At 34.2% G+C, this 13447-nt stretch overlaps 6 protein-coding genes across 6 annotated transcripts; 2 read left to right on the top strand and 4 right to left on the bottom strand.

Annotated features, from left to right (window-relative positions):
* Positions 1-1037: 1037 nt before the first annotated feature.
* PHYBLDRAFT_168376 (C2H2-type zinc finger transcription factor) lies at positions 1038-4227 on the top strand (the record flags this gene model as incomplete). The annotated part of the gene is made up of 7 exons (XM_018435855.1): positions 1038-1269; positions 1330-1581; positions 1657-2137; positions 2496-2568; positions 2630-3114; positions 3189-3809; positions 3876-4227. 7 exons carry the CDS (start codon positions 1038-1040, stop codon positions 4225-4227), a joined length of 2496 nt encoding a protein of 831 aa, XP_018291995.1.
* Positions 4228-4819: 592 nt separating this feature from the next.
* PHYBLDRAFT_168375 (hypothetical protein) lies at positions 4820-6490 on the bottom strand (the record flags this gene model as incomplete). The annotated part of the gene is made up of 3 exons (XM_018435854.1): positions 4820-6067; positions 6145-6284; positions 6313-6490. The coding sequence occupies 3 exons, from the start codon at positions 6488-6490 to the stop codon at positions 4820-4822; spliced, it is 1566 nt and encodes a 521-aa protein (XP_018291994.1).
* Positions 6491-7239: 749 nt separating this feature from the next.
* PHYBLDRAFT_168374 (hypothetical protein) lies at positions 7240-7557 on the top strand (the record flags this gene model as incomplete). The annotated part of the gene is made up of 1 exon (XM_018435853.1): positions 7240-7557. One exon carries the CDS (start codon positions 7240-7242, stop codon positions 7555-7557), a length of 318 nt encoding a protein of 105 aa, XP_018291993.1.
* Positions 7558-7591: 34 nt separating this feature from the next.
* On the bottom strand, positions 7592-8333 carry PHYBLDRAFT_158836 (hypothetical protein; the record flags this gene model as incomplete). Its single annotated transcript, XM_018433865.1, has 2 exons — positions 7592-7843; positions 7953-8333. Coding segments are annotated over 2 exons (633 nt in total), but the record flags the coding sequence as incomplete, so codon positions are not given.
* A 24-nt stretch (positions 8334-8357) lies between these two features.
* Positions 8358-9247, bottom strand: PHYBLDRAFT_64905 (hypothetical protein; the record flags this gene model as incomplete). Its single annotated transcript, XM_018441366.1, has 2 exons — positions 8358-8756; positions 9221-9247. The coding sequence occupies 2 exons, from the start codon at positions 9245-9247 to the stop codon at positions 8358-8360; spliced, it is 426 nt and encodes a 141-aa protein (XP_018291991.1).
* A 2429-nt stretch (positions 9248-11676) lies between these two features.
* Positions 11677-11988, bottom strand: PHYBLDRAFT_112330 (hypothetical protein; the record flags this gene model as incomplete). Its single annotated transcript, XM_018428271.1, has 1 exon — positions 11677-11988. The coding sequence occupies one exon, from the start codon at positions 11986-11988 to the stop codon at positions 11677-11679; it is 312 nt and encodes a 103-aa protein (XP_018291990.1).
* Positions 11989-13447: the final 1459 nt, after the last annotated feature.

Below are 13447 nucleotides of genomic sequence, written 5' to 3'. Positions count from 1 at the left end.
GATATAGCATGAAATTTGGTTAAAGTTCTCGATGACAAAACCCTGTACCAGTTAAAATTATAACTTTAAATATACTCTACAGTAGCTATATAACATCTGAACATCATATAGTTAATTAGCCCCTTTTTATCAACATTAAAGTAAATGTTATGATACTCAAGTTCATATCATACTTATTATCATTATCGACTAAAACTTTTGATTGATGCTGTCATCAAAGGTAAAAATAATTTTAACTGTCATTACTATTATTTACCAAGGGGCATTTTTGACTGAAACCGTACATTTTTGAAAAAGGTGTGCTTTAACTCACATCGGCACTTTCAATTAACACCCCTTTCGATCAGTAGTGCTTATCTTGATGATGTCAGTAAAAGAGTATCAGACTATAGCCCTCATTATCTATATCTATTTCTTTAAGTTTTATACATAAACAAGAAAATAATGCTATTAGCTAAATATATATTCACTATCTCAAAAATATTATTAGTACAACACAGATAATATAAATATGTCTTTTCTACCAATGTGTTTAGACAGTACTACTTTTTTTTAACTGTTAATTATTAGAAGGTTGTTTTTCTTTGCCTTTGGTATTAGAGAGTAATTGATAATTTATTTAAAAAAAAAACATAAATTATTTGGTCATTAATTATCCTAAATATACATATACCTCTTTATAAAGCCCAAAGAATATCTAATTGCTCACAAGTAAAGAGTACGTGTCTGTTTCACCGGTGCTCTTTTAATGGTACCCCCTTGTCAACCAAGAAGTATTTTAACTTACATCATAATTATTAATGAAGAAGAATCTTTCCAACCACAGGAATTATTTACTGACAGGTGTTTCACCTAGCATTGACATTACTGTAATCATTGCTATATCATCATTATGAGAGAGAAAAAGAAAAAGAGCCGCAAGCATTTTGGTTAAAAAATAAAGAGTATATAAAGATGTCTTTTACATTTAATAAATAGCACCAAAATCCTCTTCGCAGCTTTATTTTATATATTACATACGTACCAACCCAACCAATATGTCTTCTTCCAATGCCAGCCAGCAGAGAGATAGAATATCTACACAGCAATACCAATGTGATCAATGTGTCTTGTTTTTTGATAACTACCAGAAGCTGCAAAACCACAAGAGAATTCACAGAGGAGATTCAGCAACAATGACTGAAATTGACCAGTCTATTCTGGATGATGTTGACATGTACCATGACAAAAATGATACTAGTAATGAAGATGAATCTGTTAGCAATTCAGGTAATGAAAAGAGCTGTAATTGTATTATTTATTTTCCAATTACTAAATAATGTATTACAGAATATACTATGGAGTCTATGGAGCTTGATAATACTATTTCATATAAGTGCGCATGTAATTTTGAGGACAGTGAGGGTGAAGCTCACATTTACGACAGCAGCCGAATCAGTACAAATACTTTTACCAAGGCCGAGTTGATGAGTATTCATCTGTCTCAATTGATGCTACAGCATAGAATTGCTAGAGCAGCATATAGAGACATTGTTCAATTTATAAACACTGTCATCCAAGACCATGACGATATAATGATGGGTAAAATATTATATTTTCTGTTACCTTGTACTTTAATTCCAGATCACTAACATGTAGTGATATCGTTTTTTTTAGAACCTGGGGCTAAGATCAGTCATGGCGAAACTGTTGATGCTTTGCTCAAGTCAAAGTCAAGTGTCGAGGGCCATGAGTATGATGTCTGCTCTAGTGGTTGTCGATTGTATGGCATTAATGACGACCAGGAATCTTGTGTTGACTGCGGCAAACCGCGATACAAGACTGATCCCGATCAAAGTCAGACACCAGCCGCCAGTATGAAACTTATGTCAGTTGGGGATATGCTTTCTCAAATGTTGGCAGATCCAGCCACAAGAGAACTCCTCTGTTACAGAGCAAACCGGGAATCTGTAGCTGGTCAGCTAACCGACATTTTTGATGGTGACAATTACAAGCAGTTGGTGCAGCAGGGCCTGTTCTCCAATCCCAATGATATTGCCATTGGGCTTTATACCGATGGGTTTGTCAATCAAAAAAAAGGCAAAAACTCATATACCATCATCCATTGCATAATATTCAACCTAGACCCATCCATCAGGTAATTAATTAATTTATTACTATTTATTATTATTATTACATTTTTTTAAAAAAAAAATTACTGATAAAATACTTAGATATACCAACAAATACCTTTTGCAACTGGCAATCTTGCCTGGCCCCAAGAAGCCAACTCATTTGGACTCCTTTCTTATACCCATCATCAATGAATTGCGAGATCTTGAGGCACATGGCTTGGTTGTCAAGCACAATGGAGTGGAGTTTTGCAGATCCAAGGTCTATCTTCTGCTTGCTTCTGGCGATATTCCAGCTGTAGCTGATATGGCCCACATTGGTTCCCATACAAGTTTATTTGGTTGCCGTTTTTGTGAGACCAAAGGCAAATTCCCTACTAACAGACGGCATGGCATGTACTTTGATGACATTTCCGCCCGGTTAAGACCTTTGCAAGACTTCAAAGTAGGCAACCCTGTAAGTATACAAATGTTCAATTAGCCATCTTTTTTTCATACTAAATAACTGCTTGTAATAGTCGAAGAACATATACCAGCCGAGCATATATACCCAACTCTCAACCTTCTCTGGATCATCATTTTTTGCATTAGATGAACTTCATTTAATTGCAAGAGGGATTGGAAAGCTTGTGTATGACCTGATTACCGTCACCCTCACAAAGGAAACCAAATTTTATTATACCCATCCAGACAATACCCTCAATACCACCGAATACCCTTTTCATATACCAAGAGCAGACCTTGTAACAATCGGAAACTGTATTACCAGCTCACGAAAATATATACCCACCTCATTTCAAGGCAGTTTCGACAACGTATTTGCCAAGATCAATGGTACTCGCGCAGTGGACTGGCTTGACTTTCTCTTATACCTTGTCCCCACTTTGGTCGTGCCTTATTTACCAAATAGGGCTGTCAAAACAGCTCTATTATCTCTCGTGAAAGGTTGCGCGCTTGCCTTGCAATGGACGTTGACATCAGAATTGCTTGATGAGATGGAGTTGTAAGTTATTATACGTCTCATATATTATCATTACAAATAGCTGATTGTTACCATTTTTTAAATATTAATAATAGATACTTCAAGCACTGGCACTCGTTTTTATATCAACAAGTCCAGAATAATACCCTGTCTCGTAGTGTTTTCCAACCAGTGCAACATTACCTGGTCCATATACCCTATATCATCAAGCAGCAAGGCCTCCTGCGATGCTACTCCACTCGCTCAATGGAGAGAGTAATTGGCGTCTTCTCGAAATTGATAAAGTCCAAATCAAAGGGTGGCCGAAACGCCAGTTTTCTTGTCAAGCGATTTGCGATTCACAATTATACCAGCACGGCAATCAGCATCTGTGATGAAATCAACCTCATTCGGCCAAAGCCATATGGAAGAGAGAGCTACATGGACCTTCCTAATGATCCTAGTGGTGCGCAGTTGTGGGAGCCGTTTCATCAGTTTGTTAATTTGAACGATGATTTGGTGGAAGGTGTAGGCGGCCCTAGTGTGAAGGAAGCTTTATTGAAATACTACCGGAGAACAACAGGCTTGACTGGCCACGAGTTTGGTGACTCTGTTGTTGTTGTAGCTGCACGTCTGTGGATGGACTCGACTGTATATTCCTCATGCATGTACCGAAGAAAGAAAAACGAGACCAGCCGTGGCAACCATTACGTGATGTTTACTTGCCCCTATAGAAAGTAAGTATAATATTTTTCGATATACAATCAAAAGTTGCTTACATTCTATTTATTTATTTATTTTAGCAACCGTAATGTAATTGTTCACAGCTGGCTCGTCAGTACAGTACAGTTCTACTTTCAGCATGTAGATTTCTATGGCTTCCCACACTTTCTTGCTTTCGTGGAGGTCATGAAGAAACATGACGCGGCTGGTCATGACTCATCAGTACCTATCGTCAAACAACGGTCACAAAGCACCCGTACACTAGGCCACCAAATGCAACCGACTTATGCAGTTATAAGTGTAAATGACATTTGTCATCAAGTTGGTCTGGTCCAATACCCACCGAATGGAAACCAGTTTTATGTAATCGCGCCCTATTATATCTTTAACAACAACATGCACATTACTAAAGGCAATCTTTCCATTCTGTAATCCTTTTTATTTTTATCTTATTTTTCTATATGCTCTATATCCTTATATCTTTTATATTTTTTATATCATCCTTGTATCTTATATTCTTTTTTTAATTTTCTCTATTTCTTATGTTTTTTTTAATCTCTATATGCCCTGTCTTTCTTTTCTTCTTTATATACTCTGGTTTTTTTTCTATTCTCTATACACCTTATGCTTTTCTCTTCATTCCCTATATGCTCTATACGCCATTACGCGATTTAAATAAAATCAAATTGCCAATTCATCAAGATAAAAAGAATATCTAAAAAAAAAAAGAACGTAGTTTAAAAAATAAAAAAATGGCAGTTATGTTACCATTTCGTTCACACATTCCAAAAATTATTAATCTTAATAATTGTTGACATCTTTGATATTCAATAAAACATATATTTCAATACTCAAAGTGGTCATTACAACTTACAAACATTTTTTACAGTATTGAAAATATTGTACAGCAACAAAAAAAGTGTTTTCATGCTACTTTTTTAAATTGCTACGAATGACATTACCATCTTACAACAAACGGCGGAGATTTTATTGGGTTTCGACCAAAAAAATGGCAGTTATGTGCCTACTTTTGGCCCAACTGCCATTCATCCCGCCGTAGTGATTGCTCGATGAAGCTGAATTTTGCCCCACAGTAATGCTTCAACAAATGTGAATGCTTGCATAGGATCTGGCGGGTCAGAAAGTTCGGGCAGGTGCAGCTTTGTATCAAGTCATTTGATATATTGACGGTATACCACTTATCTTCTGTTACAAAAGATCTTATTTGCCACTCACCATTATAATCATCTATGCTGTTACCAGTCTCACCCAAAGGGTTGAGAATTATGTAAGGAAGCATGTCATTTTGGATTTTTGAAGCAACAAAAGAATTTCTTACTAACTCATTATCAATGGGACCCATCTTACCATTGTTGAAGTGAATAAGCTCAACCTCTTGTTCAAAATAGAACTCCACATCATTTGTCAAGATAAAAATCAGTCGATTCAATCTTCTGGTGCATGCACGACCAAAGTAGATTGTCTTGAGTTGATTGTGCCATGATTCTATATAGTTGTTTGTCACATATCTCTGATGTTGTTGGCTAATGTACGGGCGCCCCCATCTTCGCAACAATTCTTCGTTCTTGGTCCATTTCTTCTCAAAATATTTCAAAAACTGAGGTTGATCCTGAACCATCAGTTTAAAATCTTCAATTGCTCTTAGGAACACGTCTTTGTTAGACTCGATGAGAATGTGTCTCAGGTAGTTCTTCAGTGCAGTCTTATAATTCCCAAGTTGTTCTGATGTATAAGAGGCATTAAGTTTAATCTTGCTGTCAAGGTTGTGCTGCCAAGCACGAAGAACATGAAAATCACAGTAGTGAATTGTAGCATGATGTAATGCTTCTTTGATTGCATTAACCTCTATAATGCTACAGTCAATAGTGATATTCATTGGTACGAAGCTGCTCTTGATGCAAAGGTGGTCAAGCCAAAGTTTAATGGGTACGGCTGTCTGGTTGTTTGTCACCATGTATGCAACAGGGAATCCCTTTCCTGTTTGAGGATGGCGAGTGACCAAAGTATATAATACTTCATCGCTTCTGGACAAAATGGAATAGGTGGCATTGAGACAAAAAGATTGCGAGATTCTCATGATTGAAACTTGCATTGGTGATTGAAATCCAAAGGCAAATTGTTTTTTACCATCATTATAAACAGAAAGATTGATTTCAAAAATGCAATAGTTTTGTTCTGCTAGCTTTACATTTAACCAGATGGAAATAGATGCATTTTCATCAGAAGCAAACATATATAACAAAGTAGTCATCTATTTTATATATGAGTATTTATTTGATATATCAATATTAATTTAATACGAAAGCTCTGTTATATTCATTGACAAACCTTTCTCATTCTGTTGTAAATTTCTTCATAATTAGGCTTTCTAATGCCAACTCCCCAACTATCAATCTGTCTAAGAACTGAAATTCTTGTACTTCTACAGCTGCTGCCACTTTTCAACTGATCTTCAATAATCTTTATGGCTTCAGAAGGCAAAGGAAGAGTTCTGACTTCGTCTCAGTCTCCAGGAACATGGTTTAAATGTGCCCTTGTTTGGCAAAATGTAACAACATTGGGGTTGTCGAGATGCTGTATGATTTTTAAGGCAGCTGTACAAGAGCATGCCTTCGTATCTTTCTGGGCAAGACGTAATTGGCGGTTTGTTATATATTGGCCAGCACGGTGACATTTTTTAGTCTCTTCAAAAACTAAACCTTTTCCAGAATATTTATGCTTTTTATTCCATTTTGTTGAGCATAAGACATTGATTTGCTCCAGACACTTTTCCCATTAACTAGCTTTTACTAATATTGTCGAATTCAAAGGAAGCATCTTGATTTCTTCCAAAGGCAAGTTGATCAAGACTTGTTGAATGGTGGAAATATCATAAATAGTGTTGTTTATATTGTTGTTAGACATAATTGAAGTTTATTTTTAAGAAAGAGGGAAGTGATTATTTGTTGAAAAAAAAATGCCATGTGTGGGATGCAAAAGCCGCTGTCTGTCATTAAAGTTAGAAAGCCACTGGACTAAATTAAATACTAATTCAAACTCTCCGTAGAATAAAATAAGGAGATACTTTAATTAGAATAGACATTTGTCCCTCCTGAGATTTAATTTTAAGCAATTCATTTGCTGTTTATCAGCCATTTCAAAGAACAAAGATTTTCTTGTTTCAACTTGGATTTTTGGTAATTTTTTGATTATTATAGGCCAAAAATGAAGTCACAAATTCAAAAAAGACCACCTTTTTCCCATAGTGTGTAGAAAGAGCAGCACGAGACGTTCAAGGTTTCTGGTTGTAATAAGGAAATTGCCAGACAGAACTTTAAGCTTGGCCTCAAAGGCCGTGTACGGGCAATCACGTTGGGAGCTCCTGGCCAGATCACAAATCTCAGGCAAAAATACTGAGATTTTATCAAAAAGACCAAAGCAGAAATGCAAGAAAAGTTCCCAGCAGAGAGCTCTGCTATGGCTGCGGCCCGACCAGTTGGCAGTCAAGCTAGCCCAGCTAGCATTGAGGATGAGGAGGGTGAGGAGGGCAAGGAGAATGAGAACGCAGATGAGAAGGATGAGAATGTGGATGAGGACGTAGATGAGTACGAGGATGAGGACGAGGATGAGGATCATCCAGAGATGGGAAATGAAGTCCCAGAGTCCCAGGCCACCCGCCATGCTGAAGTCATGGGAGTGTTGAAGCAGATACTTCAGAAGATGTGCGATATTGAAGAGGAATTAAAAAAAACAAGAAAATAATGATAATAGCATAAAAATTTAAGTATTAATTTATTTAAAATAATATATCATCTTCATCTTCTCCATCTAATTTATCACGTCTTAATCCAGAGATATACTCCTCAAGAGTTGGTGGCTCCAAACCAAAATATGAACTTGTTGGCAATCTATTGCGACCAGTACAGTGGATCATATTTTTGAATACTGTGGATGGCATGTACACAGTTGCTGGACTTGTTTCCCCTATTTTCATGGCATACTTATACTTGGAATACATAAAGTACTTCTGTACTTCCCCAAATTCCCACTCTACTGCCACTCACACTTTCAACATACTCTTGTTGATTTTTTTATCTAAATCTATTGTACATAATTAATATATTGTACAATCTTTGTCAACAATCTTTTATGGTTACTATATCACTAAGAGATACGCCTTCAAATAGTGAGTACAGGCACTTGGAAACCATGTAAGCTGGATTGCCGTACAAGGCAAATGGCAATTCAACATCTGGTACAATATCCAAATATTTTTCCACTCTTGCTTCTGTTTTGAACATGGTATATATATACTGATTATGTCTAGAGACAACATATGGTCCAAGCAAGCTGCTTGTGATCCCATCAGAAGTAACAATAGACTGGTACTTCAAAGCATGCATGTGCTTCCAACCATTGTAAAAAGCTTTTTGAACTTCATTACCTTGGCTTGGTCTTGATATTGCTTGCATAGTACCATCAATGAAACCAACAATGTTTGGCAGTGCTGCGTCTTTATTGTAGATTGCACTTGCAAACCTTTCCAAGTTTTCCAGGCGAAATTATTTAATATTGAATTGAAGTCCCCATTTAATCTGGTTCATAACAATGCTCTCAAATTCTTGGCAAACTACAGATACATTGCTTTCACTCATTCCAAAAAGTATAGACATGTCACCTAAGTGTTTTAGAAAGCTGTACCAATTGAGTAACATTGCAAAGTCAAGGTTCTTACGGACTTGTATACTTGAAAAATGGTACACATGACCCAATCTGAGTGCTGTTGTTATTCTCTCAATTTCACTCAAAGCAAAATGAAATAGATATATACAAGTACCATCACTCAAGAGATTTAGGTTTAGTTTGCTATATCTAGCTCTTCTGGCTCTTCTAATCTCTTGAGGTATGGTTTCTTCTTCATTCTGCTGTTGCTCTTGCTGCTGTTGCTCTTGCTGCTGTTGCTGTTCTTGATGTTGTTGTTGTTGTTGTCTTTGTTATCTTTGTTGATGAACTTGGATGTGATTGCTAATGTTATATTTGGAACGATTGGTCATTTTATTTTGAATTTAGATGATCAATTTGAGTATAAAGAAGTTGTTAGAGAATGAAGCTCATGCATAATATTTTCACAAGCTATATTGTTGACACAACATGATGGTACATGTATGATGTATCGGAGAATAAATTTAAAAAAAATGTTTCAACTTAAGTGCCTTTTTTGGGCATAGATACAAGGCAACTTTAAACAGCTCTCTATTAACTATTAAACCTCCGTCAATTTTTAATATAAATAAGAAACGCATATTACAAAATCTTCCATTCATTTTTTGTCTTAAAGGATCATGTCTTTGAGAACTTATTTAACCTTGAAAAACAGAGATGTACTTCTTTGATTTTAGCGGAGTTGGAAGTAAGTCAATTTTACCCTAAGCCGGTGTATTTTATTGCACATATTAGTATTCTTCATGCTTTTTATTAATTTGCTTTAAATTTTTTTCTATTGATATCAATTAATTTTTTTTTCATATATAATCGGAGCACACAATGAAAGTTTTGATTTTGCAAAATATATAGTTTGAAAAAAAATATAACTTTTTTGTTCCCAATCTGGATTAGTCTTCTTTTTACTATAACAAAGTCAAAAGATTAATCCCACTGGAGATCACGGAGTATACGTAAAAACAAAGAGAGAATAAAAGATACTTTTTATTGATATGAATTGAATTTTTTTATATAGTTTTCTAAACTAATACTGCGCATTATCCACAGTAGCTATTATTATACATATTATTAAAATCAACCGGCCCTGTATATCACATGACTTACAATCACTTTTAAAACAGTTAAAAAGAAAGGAAGTTATAAATCACATGACTTGCGTTCAAACCATTAAAAAGAAAGGAAGTTATAAATCACATGACTTACATTCAAACCATTAAAAAGAAAGGAAGTTACTAAATCATATGACTTACGTTCAAACCATTAAAAAGAAAGGAAGTTATAAATCACATGACTTACATCAAACTGTTAAAAAGAAAGAGAGATACTCTGCACATAAGTTATATGGAATCTAATCATCTTTTGATTGCATTTAATATCTTAATTATTAATAAATCTTTATTGTAATATAAATCATGTCCATATAAGAAAATGTCTTTACTATTAAATCACTGTTTGCTTTGAATATCTTTAAAAAAAAAATTTCTTATTACTACCAGCTATTATTATTATTATACTTATAAATTATATATAAATAAATAAAAATCAGATCATTTTTAATTGTATAGTAATTGTAATAGAAATATATCAATCTAAAGAATAAAGAGAATATATGTATATATCATTTTAGCTATTATCAAAAGCTATTCAATATAAATAATAAATAAAAATAAAATAAAAATAATGCTTCCTTTGTATGTTACAATTGTGCTATGCCCTGATACCTGGATTTGGATTAATTAACAACAAAAAAAGAAAAAAGTGTTAGCTATTACTACTTTTTAATTTAAAAGCAAAAATCATTAATATTATATACTACATTTTATAATAATAACTAATAAAGTAAAATGAAATATATGATTTTGCATTGACAATTGGATATTCAAGAATTTATATATACTGTGGTATTTCAGGTACGAAACAATAGAAAAATAAAATATTTGATAATAGAGACGTATAGAAATACTTTGAGACTGTATATAAGTTGTCTTTATTCATAAATAAAAAGTGTCCCTTTTTATAAGAAAACACAATCTGCTCTTGTCATTACGTCTTAGTTTCTTAAGGCTTTCTTCCTTTACTATATTTGGTTATTAGAGTGTATTTACTGCTTAACTAGTGTCGGTGTTACAATTATGACATCAAGTCATAAATCATACTTCTTTAGCTCTTAGCTATTCTTTTCTCTTTTATACTAGAGCTTTAGGACTTCCTACTAAATTAGCTCCATATCGATCTGACACAGTTTACCCGGCAGTATGATATAATTATCTTAACAATCTTTAAGATATTATCTACAGTACTAACTGTAATAATTATTGGGCTGATTACTTAATCGTTTATATATATTTTATACTGACAAGATGATAGCTACTACGCTATCCCAATATGAATATGTTCTTATACGTGATAAATCCAACATTCGAGTGTCTGGATCACCACATATACTGTTACTTCAAGAAGCTATATTGAACTATGCATTTTTTGCAGCACTTTTAATTCAATACACATATTAATTCCAAAAGGTTAACCCATGCTACTTTGACAACTGACTGTTTCTTTTGTCACCTTACTTTTATTACTTTAACAAGACATTATAATGAACTTTTACATCTATACTCTACTTAATTTAGCTACTATTATTTGAAGAAGTCATCTTATTGCATCTTGCCACACGGATTTTACTCTATTATTCAATATTACTTGAAGATATTCTCTTGAATTTATTCTAATTATCATATTACTTCAGCACGTTGTTAATTTACATATGATTCAAATTTATTTTAAATTATGACAAGTCTGTCATTATTGGTACAATCATTATTTTGAAAAAGAGTATATATAGAGTCCTTATAAAGTTCATGTCTTTCAGAAAAATAATAATCTTACATATATTCTTTACTATTTCTCTATCTCCATTTACACTTGAATTTAGCTTAATTACAAAACCAATTACAATTTATCAAACATCAATATGACTCCTGCTGGATCTACAATCTTTCAAAAAAAATCCTCATGACTTTAAACTCCGGAGAGAATAGAAGTCCAAAGGTCTATATTTATATTTCTCTTATTCTTTACATATGTAATAGAGGCAGCCAGAACATAACTATAATGAAGCTTAGAGAGAGACATTTGTCTGGTATAAATATGATTATTTATTTAATATGGGATAGGCTCATCTTTGTTCTCTTTGATAGCTACTAATCTGTTATGCATTTTGAGGCATAGATCTGCACATGTTTTTCTATCTATTTTTTGCCACTCTTCTTGTAGAGCTACTTCCAACTCCCTCAGGTTCGTAAGTGGGAAAGTCCTCTTGCAAACACAGTCATTCAAAATATTCGAGATATTTTCAATTGGACTTAAATCTGAACTTCTTGATGGCCAGTCAAGAACATCCAGACCAAGTTCTTTTCTGCATTTCTTTGATATGTTCACAGTATGGGATGGCACGTTATCTTCTTGAAACATATATGTCTTTATGTCATTGTTTGATAGGGCATGATAGTATGACTTAAAGACAGTTTCCATAATCTCCACATAAACTTTTGCATTTATGGTGCCCTTAACAACTGCAAGTGGTCCAACTCCTTCAGGGGTAATGCAGCCCCATACCATTACAGATCCTCTATTTCCTTGTACTTTTTGTTGAACACAGTCTGTGCAAAGTCTCTTGCCAGCCTTTCTCCATGAGCAAACTTTTCTATTTACTCTGAAAAGAGAAAAATTTGATTCATCACTCCATATAACTGTCTTCCATTTTTCTTTCCAGTCCATTCTTTCTTTTGCCCATTTGCAACGAATGACCATGTCTTTTTCAGTTAGCCAGGACTTCTTTGCTGCAGCATGAGAGAATATGCCCAGATTAGGCAGTTCTTTACTGACTGTATTTTCAGAGATGTAATGACCAGTGAAATTTCTAATATCTCTTGTGATATCCAATAAAGACTAGTGCCGGTCACTTCTTATAAGTCTATCCAAATGATGCTTGCCTCTAGAATCAAGACACTTTGGTCTTCTGGAACAAGGCTTATCTTCGACAAAGTCAGTTTCCTTATACTTTTTTATTATACTGCAAAGAGATTCCACAGGTATGCCTTTGGAGCAGGATATTTCTGAAATGGACATTTCAGCTTTATGCATCCCAATCATGATGGACTTCTCAGTATTCAAAAACCTCTTAAGCTTATGGGGGCGGTTGCGTTTATTTTGGTTTGAATTTGCAGGTGTCATGTTTATAAGGTTATAGATTAACGTAAGTGTGAAATGAGGTTGCAGATAAAGATGAGTAAGCGGACTTTAAAGTCATAAGGGCTTTTTTGAAAGATTGTATTTGTGTTTAATGTAAACAATTGGGTCACAGCAGTGGATCAAATTTTTCTTGCCCTTTGAATCCAAGGCACAAAACTCTCTTGATCTCTCAAAAGAGAATCAGTGATAATCTCTCTGCCCAAGAAGAATATCAAGCAGAGAGTATTAGAGATAACATTAAAATAAATTACTTTAATTCATCAGATTGACTTGCATAGTTTCTAACTTATTTGCTTTCATCTGCATTTATATGTTTATTTAGCTGGTGTTTCAAGACCAAGGGTTGAAGCTGTTCAGAATTCTGTGATACTTACTGTGGCAGAAATCAATGCTCTCTCCCGTGCTGCCCAATATTTTGCAGAGAGTAGTCCAGGTAAATAAATAAAGTGTAATTGATTAATAATCAGCAAAAATTCTAATAATTGCTTTTACTCTTTATATTTATGCATTTAGCTGCTGCTTCAAGACCAAGAGTTGAAGCAGTCCAGAGTTGTGTGGTACTCACCATAGTAGAAATCATTGCTCTCTCCTGTGCTGCCCAATATCCTGCAGAGAGTAGTCAAGGTAAATAAATATAGTGTAATTGATTAATATTCAGCAAAAATCCTGATCATTTTTT

The sequence above is a fragment of the Phycomyces blakesleeanus genome, assembly GCF_001638985.1.
Source record: "Phycomyces blakesleeanus NRRL 1555(-) unplaced genomic scaffold PHYBLscaffold_10, whole genome shotgun sequence".
Taxonomy (NCBI): Eukaryota; Fungi; Mucoromycota; class Mucoromycetes; order Mucorales; family Phycomycetaceae; genus Phycomyces; species Phycomyces blakesleeanus.
This window is presented reverse-complemented; position numbering and strand designations above follow the sequence as displayed.